Raw genomic sequence first — 22,045 nt, forward strand, 5'->3', positions numbered from 1 at the left:
GCTCCAGTTTGGACCCAAAGGTTAAATGACCGAAGTCATTAATCCAAAATGCCTCAGCCCTGCCCTGGCAAGGTCAGCTTTAGATGTGAGGGCTGGGAACTCCCACAGGCCCTGGAAGTTCATGGATTCTTTTGCTACATCAACAGTGAAATAAGATCGAGACATGGGCACATACATTTGCCCCGTGATCATCCATACCATTAAGCTGCCAGCACAGTCCTGGAATGGTTTTGGTCTTGGCCAACTAGCTTTCTCCCAGACTGTGACTTGCTACAGTGACTGGAGCCATACCCAAAAAGCAGTTTGGGCATCTACGCTTAGCCATATGGATGTGAGCTGTGCCGTGTCACTTAGGCTTAGGGCCAGAGATCAGCCCTCGATCCTCATATACAGACAAAGCTTTTCAGGCTACCATGAATAAGGCCAGTTTATATCAGGCCTCATCTATAAAGATTTTGTAATTAGTAATATAAAGATGAAATCAAACAATGGAAAACTTAGGTTTTATACTAAGAAACATCTCTGAAAAGTTAGATTTATGTAGTTATAAAGATGTTGAAGAGACGGTTATAAAGTGGAAGAGTTATAAAGTGGAAGAGACAGTTGTACCACTCGTAAATCATTTAAAAATGGAATAAACGGAGCCTAGAAAAATATACTGAAAGCCACATTTACATAATTGTCTGGTTGGACAGTGTGTATGAAAAATGTACAATATCTCATATGAACAGCTCATGACCATTCTGATTTTGGACTCTGTGGTTCTTCCATGGCTTCCTGTACTGAGTAGTCCACAGGATGACGTTAACCCTACCTGCTCTGTCACTGCCTTAGAAAAATATTACATGAACTAAAGAGGATGTTGTAGAGGATGTGCCATGAATTAAATACTAAGTAGCTTAGATAAATGGCAAGACATGAGGAAAGATGGCAATGGAAAACATTTTGTGAGAGAGCATTTCTTCAACAAAACAGTTCCACTCAGACTATTTCCGTTACCTCTATCCTTCAGCAAACTGCAGAGAAAAGAGAAAAAGCAAAGGCGATACTTTACTTGAAGAGATCTATCAGGATGATAACAATGTCCTTATCCACTTCCCCCGTCCCTAGGTCTGTGCTGACGTCAGCTGGAGAACCACACATGATGATCACTACAGATTGGGCAAAAATGGAGAGAGATTGGTGAAAGGTACAGACAAGAAGAGGACATTTGCCTGCTCCCCCATGCTTGAGCAGCAGGCAGTAGAGCAATGCTGGGCTAAGGCACATTACCTGCGCTGTGCTGGGACCCAGGCACGGAACTACAGCCTCTCTGCAGCAAGACTGTGATATTTGAGGGAAAGTGGTAAAAGGTGCCTCAAAGCCTGCACCATTTTCTGTCTGGTTGCATCACAGCACTACCATTATCTCACTCAAATAAGCACTGGCAGTTCTGATGCAATATGGACTACTGAATATGAACATTTCTAAGCTAAATGGCATTCAGGTAATAGTTTCATTGGCTTACTTATTACTCTTGCGCTCACTTGGCCTGCTGATGCCAGGTGCTTAGTCTTACGGGAAGACGAGGTATTTCCTCATCCATTTTTCTAGTTTAGATGCACTGCTTCCAGAAGAAGTGCTCCTTGATGGCACAGATGAGGCCCATATATGCACCAGGGCTGCAAACACAGGAATGGTAGAGAGCTAAGCTTTCTTGTAGTATCTAAGGCCCTTCTTAGGAGGAGTTGTGGTTCCCGGATTTCTGAATCTGTCACAAAACTGAGCTTGTGCCTAGATGGGACAATTCACCCCAAAAGCTCTCTGGAACCAGGATGTTCCCCCATATTTTATGGGGATGGAGAGAGGAATCTAGGAACTTCATGCCATTTTATGTTTGAATCCATGTGAAATGATGTATCTGTGTTTATCCACCATTTCTGTGGAAAGACTATTCCTAAAATGTAACTGAGGGTGTGTCTGATTTCCTGGGAAAAGCAACTTACCTGCAGGGGAGAGTGCACCCTCAGCCACCCCTTACCATTGCTTTTCCGGTTTGGATCTTGCACAGTTTTTTTAAGCTGCTCCGGAGTCCTTAAAATCTCCTTGAACTTCAGGTTTTCAGAGAATTGTGTGATTCCAGCATCTAGCGCATTCATGTACCTGGCACAAGGGAGCACAGATAATGTCAGAAAATTACTAGTTCCTCACATTCTCCTAAATAAGCCAAAATGTGAGACAGGCTGTTTACAGCACACAAGAGTGTTTGTAAGGTGGTACGGAACATTTTTTTTCTGCAGCAATAGAGAAAATCAATACAGGGCATGAAAGACTTAGAAGTGTTTGGAAAGTCACCCAGAGGTATTTGAGCCTGATTGTACAAAGGATGGGTTTGGGGAATACAATGATGTAATAAGACATTAACAATTAAGAAAAGAAATCAGGGATATGGGGAAATTACAGTAAGTGAGACTGTCCTGGTTTCAGCTGGGATAGAGTTAACTGTCTTCCTAGTAGCTGGTACAGTGCTATGTTTTGAGTTCAGTATGCGAAGAATGTTGATAAAACTGATGTTTTCAGTTGTTGCTAAGTAGTGTTTAGTCTAAAGTCAAGGATTTTTCAGCTCCTCATGCCCAGCCAGCAAGAAAGCTGGAGGGGCACAGGACACAGCCAGGGCATCTGACCCAAACTGGCTGACAGGGTATTCCGTACCATGGGACGTCCCATCTAGTATAGGAACTGGGAGGTGGGGGCAGGGAATCGCGCTCGGGGACTGGCTGGGTGTCGGTCGGCGGGTGCTGAGCAATTGCCCTGCACATCATTTGTATATTCCAATCCTTTTATTACTACTGTTGTCATTTTATTAGTGTTATCATTATCATTATTAGTTTCTTCTTTTCTGTTCTATTAAACCGTTCTTATCTCAACCCACGAGTTTTACTTCTTTTTCCCTATTTGTTCCCCCATCCTACTGGATGGGGGGGGGAGTGAGTGAGCAGCTGCGTGGTGCTTAGTTGCTGGCTGGGGTTAAACCACGACAGAGACTAACTGGGAGGCAATGCCAGGAAGTGCTGCTGTTTTAGGACATCAGTGGTAATCTTAGAAGACACATGTGAAGGTTCAAAGGAGTTAATGGGAGCTGAGATAAAAAAACACCCATGTACCCTGACTGTGAGAGAAGTGAAGGAAGGAAAGTAGCAACAAAAAAACCCTATACTGACTCAGTTAAAACTTGAAGGGGAAAACTTAGGACAGCAAAAAAAAAACCCCAACCAAGTGAGTAAAAGCTAGCTTAAAGATTAAGCAAAACCAGCCAACTCCTAAATCATAATCTTGCCTCAACATGTTGAGTCTGAGAAAAGGCAATCTGTCTGAAATAAAGTTAATTCAGAGGGAAAACCAAAAGACATCTCTTTGTTTTCAAACTGCTTAACTTTTGTTCTAGCAACACTGAGATCCCAGCCCTATAAACTACTAAATATCTTTTGCTTCCCCTTTTTTTTTTTTTTCAGGAACAGAATCATTAACCATTAATTTACAGGAACATATGCATAGTTAAAACATAACCTGATTTTGCTATCACTGTGGGTATTCACTTATTTTTATATATATATATGGGGAAAACAGTTAGCCCATGCAGTATAACTTGTGCTTTAGCAAAAATGGATTTTTTTAAATTAGGCAGTTGAAAAACCTTCAAGCTAATAGTTTCTATTAAAGCAGCATGAGATGCATTTTTACAGCTAATTAAGAGGAAAAATAGGCAGAGATACAAAATTAATTTTAAAATTTTTGTTAATTCAACAATAGAGAAAAGGAGCTTGAACAATTCTGAAGTCATAAAGAAGGTCCTGAACAGACGTATTAATAAAGACAAGGTAAGAAACACTTGGGAAATAACTTAACATGCATTGGCTTCCCTGAAAGTTATGAAACCTGCAGGATTATAGGGATTTAGCTAAAGTGTGTGTAGTGCATTGACAATTATAGCTGCAAACTAGGAGAAATAGGGGTTGTCATAAGAGATAAGTGAAGTGCACTGATGTTTCAAAGCATCAAAGACAGGTGAGCATAGCAATTACATCATGTGATCAAGTTGCTATCTATACTAAATAAGAATAAGGAAACAATAAAAGACCCTAAATATCTACAAAACAGTGAACTGGAGATCAGTTTTTAGGCCCCTTAATTCAGACAAAAAAAAATCTGTATACAAAATATTCTCTAAGTACATGCTTATGTCCTTCTGAAGCCAATAGAGTCATAAATTTTGCTTAAAATTCTGCAAGTTCCTCAGGTTATGAATTGGAAAGATAAATAATAGTTATTGCCATGAATTCTTAGCTGCATTCATGCTACATTTATAAAATTAGTAGCAGAAATGAGATTTTTTTTTTAATTTATCAGCATTTTATGTCCCAAAATCGGGAAAAAAATTCAAAGGAGCATAGAAACACTCACATGAGCTGAAAAATTAAAGAAGAGTCAATAATAGAAGAATAATGATAAATTTCAGTATATTAAAGATTCTATTTGACTAAAAATAGCCTTTGATTTTAGGCAAGGAGGAAACCTAGCATTCTTGAGAATCAAGCAAAGGCTGATGTCTCAGGTCACAAAGTGAAAACTGTCTCCTTTGCTCCAAACCAGTGAGAGCATAGCTTAAACTCTGCAACCATTGGGGGTCATTTTGTTCAAAGAAAGATAGAGTTTGAACTTCAGAAATGTTTTGGAGTAACAAGTGTGCCCACAGATTGAAGCCATTAATGTGGAGAAACATTACAAGAGCTTGATAAGACCCCTGACCTAAAAAGGCATCTATGGAGAGCCCGATGGAGAAGCCTCTTGTGTTGCACTATTTACGTTAAGGATGCAGTAAACAGGTATTTCCAGCAGGGACAGCATGTGGGCTATGCTGTCCACAGGAAAAACCAAGGCTTGAGAATACTTAAAAGTAGACTGAGTGAAACATTCAGATATGTAGTACAGCTAAAGGGTATAATTCATCTTTTCCTTCTCTCATTCCTTGGTAGCCATAAGGCACCTCCCAAAATGTGTGACTCAAAGGACAGCTCATAAGCAACATGTCTGAGGATGGAGATGGAGTTTATCAACAGCCAGGTCAGAGGTGGATCCAGATCTTACCAGAGGCATGCCTCCGAGTTTTCATTCCTCTTGTAAAGGTAGGCAGATTCCCAAGTTGTGGTTTTGAATGGCAGCTGAGATTCTTTCCAAAAATAATAGAAGAATTCATTCACTTTCCTGGCTGGGGTCAAAAGGCGGGTTAGGTTTACTTTGTAGTCACAGGACAGTCCAAAACTCCCTACAGAGATCAGAGGCAGGCTCAGTATTGTTTCAACTCTGAAGGGAGAGACAAGAGGACAAGTCTGAACAGATTGTTGTTGCACCAAGGCAGCTACCACATGATTTCCATCCTCAGCTCCCTCTCCTCTTGTGCCCTGCCTTAGTTTAACAGCAATTTGAACCTGAAACAGAAGGCTCATTCAGAACACAAGCAGATTTCGAGTCAGTATTGGCACTGAAAAGCCCAGCTGAACTGGTCCAGGCAGCTTCTCTCACTGACCCCAGTTCCCTGGCCCCTTTCACGTACAATGCACCATGTCAGCCCAAGGGCTGTGGCAGGAGTCCAAAGGCTCAAGGACCCATCTGATTCTGCTCCCTAGCTGCCATTAACATGGGATAGATTTGACCTCTTTATTGGGGTGGTGCTGGAGGGTAACAGCTTTTTGCCACCAAAAAAGCTTTACTCCTACAACTCAAAGGAAAGTCTTTTCATTTCACTATGGCATATTTTAGGAGCTGTAAACCAGCAGTATTCAGGAAGAAAAATCTACGGCAACCCTCTGCTGGCAGGGAATTTGTAAAACAAAGATACTTTTTATCCATAGAGACAATAAGTTTTTAAGGATAGACATATTTTCCTATGCTGCAATCTTATCAGACTAGACTCAAAATATTTTAGTTCTTGTATGGTAAGTGTTTTCTTATGACAGGGAGTTTTGCCTGCAAAAAACATGGCCATTAGAGTTGTTAGCATTATTGTGACAAAACTTTATTTTCCAGGTAAAGCCCACTTACCAAATTACAGGCTTATACTTGTTGCAACAGAAACAGACACAGATGATGTAGTAAGTAATGCCAGGGAGAGTATTTCACTAATGAAATGGACATTTTTCTGACTGGCTTAGAATAGACTATTTCAGTTGGAAGGGACCTACAGCGATCTTCTAGTCCAACTGCCTGACCAAATCCAGGGCTGACCAAAAGCTAAAGCTCGTTATTAAGGGCATTGTCCACATGCCTTTTAAACACTGACAGGCTTGGGGCATTGACCACCTCTCTAGAAAGCCTGTTCCAGTGTTTGACCAGCCTCTTCTAAAAAAAATGCTTCCTAACATCCAGTCTAAACCTCCCCTGGTGCAGCTTTGCACCATTTCCACGCCTCCTACCACTGGGAATCAGGGAGAAGCACTCAACACCTCCCTCCCCATATCCCCTCCTCAGGAAGCTGCAGAGAGCAATGCGGTCACCCCTCAGCCTCCTTCTCTCCAAACTAGACAAACCCAGAGTCCTTGGCCGCTCCTCACAGGACATGCCTTCCAGCCCTGCCACCAGCTTTGTTACCCTCTTCTGGACACATTCAAGGACCTTCACATCCTTCTGAAATGGTGGGGCCCAGAACTGCACACAATACTCAAGGTGAGGCCGCACCAACGCTGAATACAGCAGGATAATCCCCTCTTGACCAGCTGGTTATGCTCTGTTTGATGCCTTCCAGGACGGAGTTTGCCCTCCTGGCTGCCAGGGCACACTGCTGGCTCCTCTGGAGCCTGCTGCCAACCAGCACCCCCAGACCCCTTTCTGCAGGGCTGCTTGCCAGCTACTTCCCTCCCAGTTTATAGTTGTGCCCGGCATTACTCCATCCTAGGTGCAGAATCCGGCATTTGGACTTGTTAAATTTCATCCCATTAATCATTGCCCAATGATTTCCTGAGTCAGAAATGTTGAAGAATTTGGAAGAAGACAGGCAGACTAATCACAAACCACACTTCTTACTTCCGTGCTTCTGTTGCAACATCCCAGCAGCCGCTGTGCTCACAGAGCTCTTACAGTTAACACTCAGTGTTGCTTAATGTCCCTTTGACAAGCCAAAGATGAAAACCGGCGAGCGGTGGCCGAGTGCAGGCAGCAGCCGGGCCAGGCTGCCGCAGGCCCTGGGCACTCCCGCCCCGCTGCCCATGGAGCAGCCTTCCCACAGTGCCGTGAAGTGAGGCACTTGTTCTGATTTGCAAAGCTATCGCACCACAGGCAAAAGCCAGCTGCCTGTTTGTTAGCCTTCTTCATTGCTTTGCATAAACTTCCGCTATGCATAGGTTTAACTGGTTTAACTGTGTCAGAGTCCGAGGACAAGACTTTGGCATCATTCCGGGCAGCTCCATATCCAGCAGATAGAAAAGCAAACACAAAGTTAGGAAGCACTATGGATAAAATGGGGTATATTGCATAATATTTCACCATGGTTCTATACATGTGTAAGACTTATTCTTTTAATTCTTCTATAAATTAATCATGTGTGTTCACTGGTAACATTGCATTCACTTCTGGTCATGCCACTCAAAGAAAAGTATAGAGATAAAAGCAGATAAAGCTTGAGGTAAAAGTGTCTCAATCTTCCTAGTATCTCTCAGTGAAACCAAAAGGCTACCAAAGTTTAAAAAGGGAAGTGATTCACATGGGTAACAATATGGATTTATATGTCACAATTGATGGGGTGGTTAATTGATTTATGCTAGAAGTCTGCAGATTCAGCTTACAGTTTTCCTAGTATCTGAGAATGAACATATTAATGTATAATATAATACAGAATAGAATTATACAGGTTCATCTATAATACGATAGTAGAAGAGATTCATTCTTCAGGAGTGTTTCCTCAGGCAGAAGAGCTAGGATGAAACTGGCTGCTCCCCATCTAAACACTCTTTACTGAAGACGGTTGGAGGTTTTGGATCTTCTCTTGCCATGTGTAACTCAGGCCCCTCTCAATGACTAAACACCCACCCAGAAGGACCCCTGTTGCTGCAGTACTGCAATGTCTACATGGCTCAAGCTAACATCTCTTTCCTGCTGCGCTTGCTGAAGAGTTAAGTCTTTTGAGCTCTTAATCAATCAAACAACTTACTGTCAGCAGTTAGAAAAGTTTCCCTGCTAGCAATGGGATTTCATCAATGGGCTTTGGAAGGGGATTTTCTTCTCCATACCAAACATAGTGGCTATGCATAAGAGTCTTACTGCCTTGACTGTAGACCTCGAGGTGTCTGATGTATCCTAAACCCCAATGTCTCTGCTGGCTTGTTGTACACAAAACAACTTTGTTCAGCAATTGATATCTTTAACATCACAATTTGGGGGGGGAAGAGGTCGTACTTACGAGACCATTTGGTAGGTGGCGTAAGTGCAAGCGGGTCCTATGATGACACAGCCAAGTGTGCCAGTATCCTGCAAGAGATCAGAAAGGGTCAGTAGTGGGGACAGTGCAGTGGACTGGCAGAGAGAGGAGGATGGGAGAATGAAGAAAACTTTAGGATTTGAGAAGGCATCACAGAATTTACCCAGCAAAAGCAAGAACAGAGTAGCAAAGGGCTACAGAAAGGTTAAAAGAACAAACCTACAGGGAAGGAGGGAGAAATCACAGAAAGCTGAGAAAAGGCAGAGGACAGAATAGTGCCTGCAAGTATGACCTTCATTAAGAGAGAGACAGCAAGTTAGGATTAAGATGTTGCAATTGTTACAATTGCACATATGAAGTTACACCCCCCAGCAGTGCTTGCATTTGCAGAAGAAAGAGGAGTTGGAATTACAAGATACCGTGTATCAGAAAAATTATTAGATATGTGCATATGAAGCTTGTATGAAAAAAAATCCTTCCATGACCACCAAATGGAGGCCTGACCAGTAGCTTTGTGTGTCATGAGGGACTTCTTAACAAAGACTATAGTATGTGCTCATACATTGGTAGATTTGAGAATTCACATTGGATTAACAAAGCTTCACTCATAGGTGGCAGTTATTAGACAGAGAAAATCCACTGAAACACAGCTTCTTGTAAGGCACCAGTTCTAACTGAAGCTTTTCCCCATATTAGGGTGTTCCCATAGTTTCTCCCACGTGACTTCTAGTGAGAAGTGAGCACTTAATCTTTGCCCTCCGGGCATAGTTCCATACACGTTTCTTTGGTATCAGTGCCAGCCTAATAATCTCTCTGCCTGCATGTTCCCATCCTGGCACCACGGCTCCTTTGTGTATTTGTGTAAACTGATGGTGAACCAGATCAGGGTCTGATCCACTTGGAAATGGACGGTTTTTGCTCTGCTTGGGCTGTCTGAGGGTTTGGATTTGGGGTTTTGGGTGGGTTTTTTGGTTGGTTTTTTTTTAAACGGATTGCTTTGGCTATGTGGCCACACAAAGAGCGGTGCAGATATAAAAAAGAGGACAACTTAAGCATAGGAAAAGGAGCGTGCAGTGGAAGGCACCTTTAGCCAGCGCTGCCACTAACTGTCTAATGACAGCCTCCAGGAAGCATTCATTGAATCTCTCTCCAGTATTTGCCTGCTTGTCTTCACAAAACCTACAGGAACATCTTCTCTTTGAAAACTTCACTTCCCGGTCAAATTTGTTTGGAACTGAACAACAGGATCAAAAGTTAATAAGGCAAGACAGAGAGATACATGTGCACACACACACAGAAAGAAAAAAAGGCTTGTCTTCTTAGGAAATCAACTTAAAGAAGCCTGCTACTCACATAAATTTCCTTGATAAGCTCCACACCTTCACAGGTGCTGGTACGACAGCCTTGTGAGACATAGAGTGATGAGGTAAAGGTGTGGAAGGTGGCATTGACTGTAACATTCTCCCCTGTAACACAAATGTAAAAGTAAACAGCACCAGGAGTTGCAGATAACCACTAATACACTGTATACCTCTTCTTCTGACATGGGTCTGAGCAGTCTTATGCTAGGACGTCTCCCACAAAAAAGCTGCTAGAAAGTCCACCTGCCACCTAACCCCCACTACTTAGCATGAGACTGTAGAATTTGCTCCAGTGTGGACTGCTGACAACTTCTGCTGAGCGTTAGTACTTTCAGTACGAAGTACTTTTAGTGTTGGCCATTATTAGAGCCATTTTTTAAGGCTCTGTAGGAAGTAGCTGAGAGACCACTTTCCAATAAAATTGGACAAAATCTCTTCAACTAGAGGGCAGAAAGGGAATAGGTATCATTTCTTTGGAACGTCTTTTTCCCATGATATTCTAGAGAGCAACAGTAGATTGGTGATATTGAAAGGAGAGGTAAGATACCAAAATAAATAAAAGCATTATCTGCAGTGACATATGGACTGCAGATTCTTTACACTTCAAGTCATAATGTGATCAACCAATGGGGTCAAGAGGAAAATTATTTTCAGAAAGTAGAGGCTAATCCCACCAGGAGAGGAAGCAAGGGCATCCCAGTTACTGCACTAGATGGATCACTGGTGTTGTCTGATCCAGTTCAGCAATTCCCATGTTCCCAATCCCAACTGAACATCTCCAGAAAAGCATGCAGGAAGAGTCTGCCCAAACACCATGAAAGCAAATATGGTTCTGCCCATCTGTAGAGCACTTCTCTTTTTACAGAGGGAGGTCATTATTTCTGTAAGATCGACATAAGGTGAATGGACAGGCAAGGAGCCTGTCTGGGGAGCAGTTTGTTGAAGGTCAGATGAGTAGAAAGCTGTGACACAAAGTCTGACAAGAAACCACAGCAGGAGAGGGATAACCAACACCCATTGCCTTACCTGTCATCTGGAATTCGTTTTGTATCCTTTTCAAGGCTTGCTTCACAGCTAATTTCAAATTATCAGTAGTTGATGGGAAGTCCGAGCAATTCATAAGCATCACATTGATCACATAATTGTTGTTGCTACACTCATTTGAACCAACTTGCTGCAGCAGCTGGAGTGAGAAAAACAAAGGCCAAAGGGCCAGACCCAACATCCGTTGCTTCATTATTGCTCAGTTTAGACCCATTGTGTGTGCTCTTTCTTTTCTTTTTCTCTTCCAAACCTCTTTCTTTCAGATACTTTACATTGGTTTTGTTCTTGGATAGGATAAAAGAGATCTCCACACAGTATATTCAAAGACAACCTGTAGGATCCTTCTCTCAGGCACTTCCCTCTCCCCCTCCCTGCCTTCACCGCTGCCCACCCCTCCAGTGTACTAGGTGGCACTTCTGTTTGTGAAAAACTAGCAACAGCAAAACTCAGGAAAGGAGAGAGGTTAAAGGTTGCTGTGAATGTTTGCTCATGGAAAGGCTGAGGCTATAAAACTGAAGCATTACCTGAACCCTTGCCTGATAAGGGCACTAACTCTTCATCACAGGGATGAGCTGAGAGAAGGAAGGGGAGGGGACAAATGGACTGTAAAGATGACTCTTTAAAATGGAAATACAATACAAGGTCTGCTAAAGCCTAGAGGAAAACAGATGGTTACTTCATGTTTGCATTGCCCTACATCTCTGGTTACATTGCCACACCATCTGTGCTGGCTGGGCTCATAAATCAAGTGTATATTTTCTTCTATGATAAGTTACCAATTTCATTTCTTTAGCTTTTACCATCAAAGCACTTCTTGTGTCGGCAAAAATGTCTGACTTGCAGTCCTCCAGACCAAAGCTTTCATTTTTACTTACAGAGTAGACTCAGGACAAAGCTTGTCCGCTCCTACTCACCCAGCATTGCACACCAAAGTGCCGCAGGTCTGCCCCAGACACATTGCACCCAGGCAGCACAGGTCTCCTTGCCCACTTCCACCTTGCCAGATGGCTGCTCAAATGGGGGCCCAACATACTCATGCTTTATGCGATGCAACCTCTTGCATCAGGTAAGGATTAGCAAAGCTCAAGGCGACATCTCAGACCTGTGGGACCAAAGCTGAATTATAAATGGCATCGCTAAAAGGCACACACTAAAGGACACTGTGGCATTGTTCCTGGGTCAGGTTCTTGGGCTTTCCTGAGTATTTTTCTTGAGAATGGTCTCAGGGAAGGTAGGTAGAATGAAGGGAAGACAAAAATCCCACAAGCCTTATGGATAAGTCTGGGCACAAAGGAGAAATGCAAGGTAAAAGGAATCAACAGGCAAATTTAGATAAAGTACTGAGTGTGATTGGTCTGAATTTGGGGTGTTTGTGCACACCTACAGCAGCTTCTGTTTTTCTACTGAAACCTGGATTGACGCTGTCAGATAATAAATCAGTTTGCTTTTATTACCTTCCTGAAATAATTCTAAGACAAGGAAAATAATCAGCAACAGTGTAAGTAACCATGCTTTTGGTATAAAACAGAACTGCAATTGCATGGTTTCTTTCAAAGCCTGTATTTAAAAGGTGTTGAATACACTTCAAATATATTTGCACAGACTTTTTACATTATCCTATTTTAACACCAAATGATTATTGCTTGAATCTTTCTTATACCAAACAACAGAGGAGACCATGAACCAGCATTTAAGAGCAGACCTAGAACACCTCAGCATTTCTAATCTAGCATTTATAATTAGTAATACAGTAATTCTAAATTAGCAGTCTGTCATGTAAATATCTGGACTAGTATGGCTGGCTAGAGCCACAGATGGAGAATGGAATATCGCTTTTCACGCTGAGATCATCTGCTCGTCACTGCCTCATTTTCTAGGTGTTTACAAAATCCTTGAAACGTATCCCATACAAGGCAATAAAAGATTTGTCATTAACTTCAGCAGAGCAAGATTTGCATTTTTATACTCTTCTTAGCCTATCTGAGAGAAACAGTTAGCCAGCGTGGATAATGCAAGTAGAACTGAGCATTTTACATTGCTGGTCACAGAGGGAGTATGTAATGGCACTGAGGTCTTCCTGGTTTCGTATCTATTCACATATTTCTTTGGTTTGCACAACAGCTTAAAAACATCCTTTAAAAACAAAAGGTAAAATCAACTATAGCCTTAGCACAGCATTTCTTTTTACTCTCTCCCTTGCTCCCTGCCTTCACAGTGCCACAGGGAGTCCCCAGCAGAAACATGTTATAAATGAGTTGTTGACCACTCATCTTTTTAATTGCCCGGTGTGCGTAGTCTCTCAGTGTCAAGTCCCAAGATGGGAGCACGCCTTGAGCATTGGGTGACATGAAGCAGGAGGGAGCGTGGCAGGAGGCTGCAGCTGGGGTGAAGCAAGCACTCCCCAGAACCGGCTGAACACCACGCTTTCCCTTGTACCTCGGGGCTTTCCACATCAGACACAGTTGTCTGGCACACTGATCAGTAACATCTGCTTCATGGCATAAGAGAGACAAAAGCTGTGGCATCGTGCTGTAAACGTGAGAGTTACTGATACCACAGATGATTGTGAGGGTGGAGAGAAGAAAAAGTAAATGAGTAAGTCATACGTGTAAAGCACAAAATTTGATGGGGCTGCCACAAGCAAAAGCAAAAACTTCTGTATATTTGTGTTTGGTGCTGCCTGTGCCTGAGGGATCTTTAGTCCCTGGGGAATAGAAGAAGTGAGACATCAATGCCAGTCCATTCATGGTGCGCTGGCTGCAGAATGAAGCTAAGTTCCCAACGATCCCAGCCAACTTCATCTAATTCTTTTGTAATGTCTGATTTAGCAGTCTATAAAACCAAGAGGTTACCAGTGACACAAACCAGCCAGATACCCCCAAAAATCTTCCATATCTCTTCAGGGCACTGCTCCTGCTCTCACAGTAACTTCTCTCCAACCGTGAGCAAGCTCTCACACCTCAAAGATTAGTCAGGGAGGGATACAGTTCAGAAACACAGGAGTAAAATTATGTGTCAGAGGAAATTAAAAAAAAGCTTTTTGAGTCTTACAGGTGACTGCAGCTTTAATTAGAAATACTGTCTTACAACAGAACTACAAGTAATGGGAGCATCCTGAAGGCAATGCAAATGACACTGCCCTCCCCCAAAAGAATGTTACAGCATGGAGACGCAGGGCAAGACACTCAAACACAATGAATATCCTGCCTAATGTAACCTCTCCTGACACTCGCAGGATAAGCCACAAAATTTATTCCAAAAATATCTTTAAAGCACATCTTCTAGAACTACTTAGTCTCTCTTAAAAGAGTCGAGGTTTAATTACTTTCTAAGGCATAAGGTGCTAAGAAGCTGCATCTGACATCCTCAGTGCATTTTTTTCTAGCTATGGCTTCTAGGCATCAGCTACTGTTATCATCTTGTCAGAAAGGTAAAAAAGATCCTGGCATTAAATATCTTCACTAAGTGCAAGTATCTATCCAAAGAGTCAGTTCTTAGGTGTACATCAGTTTAAGTACCTCATCTTTGTAATCCTACCATTATTAACAGCTGATGGAGGTCTCCCCTTCAATCACTGAATACAAACCCTGTAGTTTATCACTTATTCTACCTTCAGAATCACAGGGACAGTTAAGATTCAGATAGGCGGGCCCTGTATTTATTTGTCTGAAGATAAAATTCAGTCCCTCGCCAACAACAATAATACTTGTGCATATATCTCATAGCTACAAAACACCATAATAGGTCTCTGTGGGTGTTCTTATAATCTGTGTTAGATTAAAAACACCAACTGAAATTAACTCAGTGGAGAACTTATCATTGGTTTTAGTGAAAAGTGATTTTTAGTGCCTGATTCTACAGCACTATTTGTTCTGCCCTCTGTTTTATTGGATAATAAACAACCAGATATTATAGGGTGTATTTGAAACAAATAATCAGCACTGACTTCCTGATCTAAAACTACTCGGAGAGGTTCTCTCAGTCTTCTGGAACATTCAAAGACACTCAGACAGAGAAAAAGAAACCATGAGAGCAAAAAAAAACCCCAAGGACTTGTTTGTCTAAATCTCTCATCCTATGTAAAATTATGCTCTACAGAACATTTTCCAGTCCTTTTTTAATGGTCCATGTGACAGGGCATTCCTCTTTTCAATGGCTTCTTTTTTGTAGAGTCCGAGTCCTGAAAAATGGGAATGATAAGCCAACCTGGGCATCACAGAATACTTTTGCCCATCCAGCTCATATTGTAAAAGTGCAACCCTATTCAGAACAAGGCACTGTGTATGTCCAATACCTTTACCACATTCATTTTTAGGATCTTTTCACTGGCATGTAGCCTAATTTCTTTTTTACTTAATTACAAATCATTATTTCCACTTGATCACTCAGAGAGGAGAAAATAGAGAGAAGACAGGGAATGAAAATTTCAGAAAGCTCAGAAGAGCCAAAGACTTATGTAAAAGTATCAGCTGCCCCAGTCAGTCAAACTACTACTGTGGAAGTTGGCACCAATAGTCCTAGTAAGTCTGAAGACAATGTGACATATTGTAAGCTCATCTTCAATTTCTTTGGTACCAAAGACAACTAATGTAGCATTTTTCAAGCAACTATTTTGTAAAGAAACATGCATTGTGATATCATTGTTTTATTTTGCAGAATAAAATATTTTGACAGTGTCCTTTAAAATGGAATTTTTTTCTACATATTTGCTACAATTATTTATTTTCTCAGTGTCATGTGATTATGATCATTATGATGAACTTACGAGTTTCACAATTGTACCTTATATTTATGTTCTCCAGAGCTGGGATCTTTGACGGTACACAAGAATCTGAGGTTCCATTAAAATAAAAGAGATGCTGCAAGTCTCTAGTGTTGCAAAATTGGGAAATCTGAAAAAAGGACTTAAAAAAAAAATCTGAAAACATATGTAAATAAAAATAACAGCAGACACATTTAGGTATGTAATTCTCACTTACTTAAAAACTAAATTTCCTTGGTTTCAGTGGCCATGCCTATGTTTTTGAATAAATGAGGTTGTCAATATTGTTTCTGTAAAATGCAGAATTTTTAATATAAAATTTGCGTGAGACGTTATATGTTGTAGTAGTCGATTGTATTTAGCCAACAGGATAAATGTAGAAAAACTTCAAACAATGTTGTTTTCAAGTTCTACCAACTATTACTAAGCTTGATTCCAAATTATTTTGATTGTCTGGGGCTTTCACCCTGTCTTTAAAAAGATTTAGAAAATCACATTGAAGAAAAATAAAATAGAAATGTTTCAGTTTCCTTTTTTCCAGTTTTGAGGTTGGAATCACAAATGTGATTACAGACAGAAAAGAAAATATTACAGTACTGTAATGTCTGTGTTGTTTAATGTCAGTAACGTACAGGTCTAGACTGTATAGTATAAAGAAATCTTCTTTAACTTTCCATATTACAGAGAAGACCAAGGACAGGAAAACATTTTTTTCTGTCTTTTAAATGATTTTTACAATATTTCTACTATCCAGATTTAGAAGACAGTAATGTAAATGATGACAAACATAGCTGTATAGTATACATATACAGCAGCTGTATATATGTATATAGTATACATGTATAGCAGCTGCATAGCAGCTATGTTGACTTTTCAGAACTGATCGGTTTTTTCTCATTTACCACACAAGAACTTAAAGACTTTACAAACGTTATTCTTTGTGGCTGAAACTATCTACTGATAAACAACAAGCCTGTAAAACAGCATGCAAATATCTGGGTCATGTGTTGTATGATCCTGATAGTACAGCATGATCCTGATCCAGTACAGATCCTGGTGAAGTCCTCATTATATTGCCATTCCCACAGGTTATCGAGAGTTTAGGTCTGTTCTTGGAGCTCATAGTTGCTGCCACAGATTAGAGTGGAATTAGGCTGCAAAGCACTGACTGTTCTCATCAGAAGTTACCAATCTAGTAAGAGAAAATCGACAGACAAGGATAAGAAAAGTTGTAATAGGAATTGCATCAAACTACCAGCAGCTTGGGTGGTGGCCCCATCTTCCCATTGATCTATGTTGCCACATACCAGAAGATGAAGCTAAATATGTGATGTATCATAAACATCTAGCTCAATTAAGAAAGTCTTCTCCCTTTTAACCCTTTCCCAACACATACACACTTTGAAGTGATTATTCATCCATCTAACTTGTATACTACCGACATAAATAGTAAGAAGTCTTTCCTCTCAACTGCTGGTTTTGTAGTCTTTCACTAAAGGACTTTGTTTCCAGAGTGACAGGACATATTTTTCTTTTCAGCATAACAGCCTCTGGGTTAGACTCAGCAGGGCACAGCTCTGTCAAGTAACGAATGTAAGCTATTTCTAATGTGCAAACATCTGTTCTGTTTTTCCTTACAAAGGTAAATGCCTAGAGTGTGTAATAATTTATGTCTTGGACACATACTTCAGTTTCCTTAAACTCTTTCTATTAAACATTATACACAGCTATACTATGTGATGGGATGGGGTTATGAGATCTTCAAGCTAGTGCACTCTTGATCCTATAAATCCGTATGGCAGTGGAATACTGTGCAGATGTATCAGCACATGTCCTGGACAAGTACAACTGCAACCTGCAATGACGTGGTTTTCTGGCTTGGGTAAGTTTGTATGGATCCAACTAATCATGCATTGTATTTTCAGTTCTGACACTGACTTGTGCTGGATCAGCAGGTTGTCTCGCCTCCCCTCCCTTGGTTCTACATACATAAACTTTAAAAAAACTTACCTAAATGTGATGCTGAAATCCAATACAAGGACAGCTTTTAAGTTAATTTTATTAACTTGACTGAATCTTGATGACAGGTTGGGTGCTGGAAGTATCAGGAAAATTCTGAAGGTGCAGTTCCCACAAACCCATACAATCACAGACACAAACACCAGTGAAAACTAAAAAAAGAGGCCCCCCTACCAAAATAAAGATAAAAATTATGACTTTTCATTTCACCTTTTGGAGGTCTTTAATTGACATGACTGTTGTTTGCTTTCTTGAGCTGGGGAATAGAGACCTGACAAGAACATTAAATGCACACATGATCTGTCACCTCTGCAGGCTGGTCTTTGCTGTCAACTTACATCTTTCACCTTCTCTCATCATGGATGGTCTATTCAGGGTGGATTAAGGCTCAGATGTTGCTGACTCCATAAAAAAGAAGCAAATATTCTTCAAGTTCCTTGCTTTTAAAGGAATCATTTCCCATTTACTCATCTCAGGGTATTGCCTTTGTAGCTTTAGCAAGGGGAGCATTTCATTGCTCTCACTTTTGCATATCATTTATATTGAGATGTTGTCAGATGTATTTTCAAAGATACAAGAGGCAGAACATGGTGAAACTTCACTACTGAAAAAACATGACCATACCCAGACATTATGGAATTTGAAGCATGTGATTTCTGCTGATGCAAAGGTCACTTCCTAAGCTCTTGCTTTGGTATATGATGATTTTTTTTCCACTTCTTGCTTTTTCTTTCTCTCCCTTTTTTCTTTCCTTCCCCTCCTTCCTCTCCTTTTCTTAGACCTCACTTTCCACTCCCTGATTTTTTATTTAAACACTCATTACACTCTGATGCTTATCTTGGTGTTTAGTCACAGGTGCATGACTTCCCTTTTGCTGCTATCAGTGTAAGTCAATTCCCTCTCCCAGCAATTCTGTGTGGGAATAAACATGATCATTAATCATTTTACAGCTGACAGCCTCCAGGATAATGCCACTGGCTAATAGAATGGTGGTGGTAAGAACTGCAGCAGTTTTCCAGCATTATTAATAGAGTAGCTGAACTTCTTGACTTGTCTTTAATCTCTGCTTACTTTGGTCTGCATCTTAATAATAATTTCCACACCAGACAGGCCAAAAATATTTTGGTCAATGTGATGCTGGTGAGAATACAGCATTAAATTACATGTGTCTTCCTACACAACTGACTTCAGTGAACATTAGAAATGAATGGAAACTCCTACTGCTCTGAATGGGTTTTAGACCATTCCTGTATGCAGAGAGTCCACACCAATTGCCATAATGCCAAATTCTAGCATTTTGACCCCTACTTATATTGCTCACACACTATGTACAGGTAGCACCTCTACAAGTCAGGAGATAATTTTTACACTATGTTCAGCCCATGGCCCACCTGTTGACTTGTGCAATTTATAATTAGCAGCCCTTCTGATGGCAAAGTCTATGGTTTTGATTGATTACAATCACAACCAGACTCACCACTTTGTCCTTTAAGACTGCTGTAGACCTCACCTATGAGGGAATGATCTGACAGGCAGTCACAGCTTTGCCTGCTGAGAACGTGCCAGAACTCCATCTGAGTCATGCTGAAGCAGCTAAGAAGGATCCTTGCTATTAAATGTAACCTACAGTTCTGCTTTACGTATAACGTGTCTCCAGTTTTGTAATTGGAAGCCAGACTATTATGTCCAGTTATAATAAATTTTTACTTTCTCATCTTGCAGGTGAGTTGAAGCTCAGTTGAAGCTAACCCTTATGGAACACATAATCTTTTTGGAGGCAACAAAATTATACGTGAAGAGGGGTGTGTCTACAGGCAGTGCTGAAGGGACTTGCCTCCAAAGCATAGTTAAGGTTAGGTGTCTCCCATCGGAGTCCCCCCTGACAGGCAAAAAGCAGGCAGCAGAGAAACATGTCGTGCTTCTGAGCACTTCCTGCTCTGTGTGATCACAAAACTGTTGGTCAAGAAAATCCCTCCCACAAAGCAGGCAGATGCTGGAGTCCCACTAGTGCCATGCAAAGTACTGTCTGCAAATAAAAAGGAACTGGTTTGGCTGCTATTACTTTTTTATCTCAGCTGAGTCCTTGTGCCCACAGCTAACCCACTCACACTGCACATCTGTTAGCTCTCACACATTCCCCAGCTTTGGGCCCACCACATAAGAATTCAGAAAGCCACTGGGAAATGGGAGAAGCCAGTGGAGCAGCTGAGAGCTTTCTTCCATCTGAGTCAATATTTTAGCTGTATTTAGTATGTTGATTCTTAGAACAGCAGGATCTTGTGAAAGACTCTGTATAAAAAATGGAAGAAAGCAATGTAGTAAAATTATATTTTCAGTTACTTTAAAAAAAAAAAAATCTTGCCTAATTGTACTGTCTGTCTGCTTGTATTTCAGTGAAAAATATGACACCTTCACCAGTGACACCTTCTGCTCCTTCTGTTTCTCCTCCTTTACCCACTTTACTTTGGCATTTGTACAGTAAAAAAACCCAAAAACCTCAAACCAAAATCTTCAGTTTTCCTAGCTTACTGTACAGAGTCAGAATATTCTATGGCAGTACTGAAAATTACTGCGAGTTATTTACAACAATTATTATTTTCTTGCAGTTTGAAATGAAGTATTCCTGAGGCATTGTTTAAAATCTGAAAGGAAAAAGGCATCTTACAACGTCCCTGTCAATCTAGATGTTTTTCTTGATTTCACAGGGTTCTGATAGAGGAGACTCTTAAGCCTTCTAGCCTGCTGAATTTTTTTTTCTGTTAGATAATAGAAAATCCTAGACAACTGATAAGAGGGCAGATATCTGTATTATATGAATTAGTCTGTATATACAATCTTGACAACACAAAAACCCACTTAAAATCAAATCTCTGAAAAGGCAAATAATTTCAGAATTATTTACAGAAAATTAATTTTCCCCTGACAGAAATAATACCTTACTTAATAGAGAAGAGCTATAAAAGGAGACCAAATCACTAGCACACATTCCTTATCACTTTGACTGACTAACTCAAAATTAATTTCTTGCAGAGAAATTCTCTCTGGGAGAGTAGATTATTTGCCTTCCTTTTTTATGGCCTGTGGTACGAAAGCACATTCATAAGCAAGGGATGCCATCGCGGTGCTGTTGTCCTCCTGTGGTTCCTGGTTGCAGAGTAACCTCTCGGGGACAGTTGCAAGCCGGGTGTATCATCGTGGTGGGTCAAGCCATCCTGAAGTGATCAGGAGAAGGCCAACGTGGAACCCACACTCTGAAGAAGCAGCATGAAGTTCTTTACTGCTGGACTACGTTACAGATGTAACCAATTACGTTACAGTGTGACAGGATATAGTTATTCATACCAAAAAAAGCCTCTTTCTTTTTCTGATGGAGTGCAAAGAATTTTTCTTCTCAGTGAAGGAAAACCAGCAGAAATGCAGATACCTCATTAGTCCTGTCCGTGGACATGTATTTTTTGGCTAGTTGAGTCATCAGCAGTAGCGGTCCTCTGCCCTGGAATTGCTCATGGTGCAATTCAGGCAATATAAAAATAAGTTTGGGGAATTCCACCGCACGGTGTTCCCCTGTAAGGAGGAGAGATCTATTTTATTTGCAGCAAACTGCAATGTCAGAGATGCTACAGGAAACGGGCAGTGCTTGAAAATTATCCAGGGTTTGCCAAAGAGAACAGCTACTGTATGCAGTTCGGATGCACACAACCCACATACCTCACATTTTCTATTATGCTCTCCATCTTTTTAATTGCGGAAAGACAGATGGGAGTGGCTATGCTCACCAGAAAACTGTAAACCTCTGTGGGATTCCCTCCCCTCAGGGCTGTCGCGGCAGAGCGATCAACCCATCCAGCTGAAGGGGAGAAGCTCCCTGCTCCGCGGAAGCTCCTCACCGGATCACCTTGCAGACTGAGGCGTTGCTGACTCGTTATGGCGCGCCAGGGAAGGGAATTTTGGGATTGCACAAGACTTACTGTGGGATGTTTAGGCGCAGGACAAAAGCTGGGGAAAGGAAGGGAGAGATTGCGGGGTGGTGGGGAGGAACCAGTGCGGGGCACAGGACAGGGGGACAGAAGGGGCTGGTGACGTGCCAAGCGGTTGCTCGTTAGTACGTTTCTCTGGCCGTGTCCCGCACCTGATCAACTCGGCGCCTCTTGTCTTCACCTGAAACCCCATTTCTGACGATTTTCCCGGGTGAGGGGACTCCCCCTTCCGCCCGCGGGCAGGAGAGGTGTGTGTGGAGGTTTAAGTGCCCGGGGCTAGACCACCAGTCGTAGGGGCTCACGTGTCCGGGATGCCAGCACCTGGAGAGACTGACCGAGGGTCCTGACCCCCTCCCGCCGTCGCCACGCAGACCGACGCCCGCCGCAGCGGAACCCCGGGCGACGGCGGCGCCAGGTCGCCAGCCGGCGCCTATTC

At 41.6% G+C, this 22,045-nt stretch overlaps 1 protein-coding gene across 1 annotated transcript in view; it reads right to left on the reverse strand.

Annotated features, from left to right (window-relative positions):
- Positions 1-11,044, reverse strand: part of GUCY2C (guanylate cyclase 2C (heat stable enterotoxin receptor)) — a 46,983-nt gene extending 35,939 nt beyond the window's left edge. Inside the window, 6 exon segments of the mRNA XM_010565849.1 lie at positions 1,055-1,151; positions 2,021-2,142; positions 5,125-5,340; positions 8,429-8,496; positions 9,800-9,912; positions 10,834-11,044. Coding sequence (XP_010564151.1) covers positions 1,055-1,151; positions 2,021-2,142; positions 5,125-5,340; positions 8,429-8,496; positions 9,800-9,912; positions 10,834-11,044 — 827 coding nt within the window.
- Positions 11,045-22,045: the final 11,001 nt, after the last annotated feature.

This window comes from Haliaeetus leucocephalus, unplaced genomic scaffold, assembly GCF_000737465.1.
Source record: "Haliaeetus leucocephalus isolate CR32 unplaced genomic scaffold, Haliaeetus_leucocephalus-4.0 Scaffold196, whole genome shotgun sequence".
Classification (NCBI taxonomy): Eukaryota; Metazoa; Chordata; class Aves; order Accipitriformes; family Accipitridae; genus Haliaeetus; species Haliaeetus leucocephalus.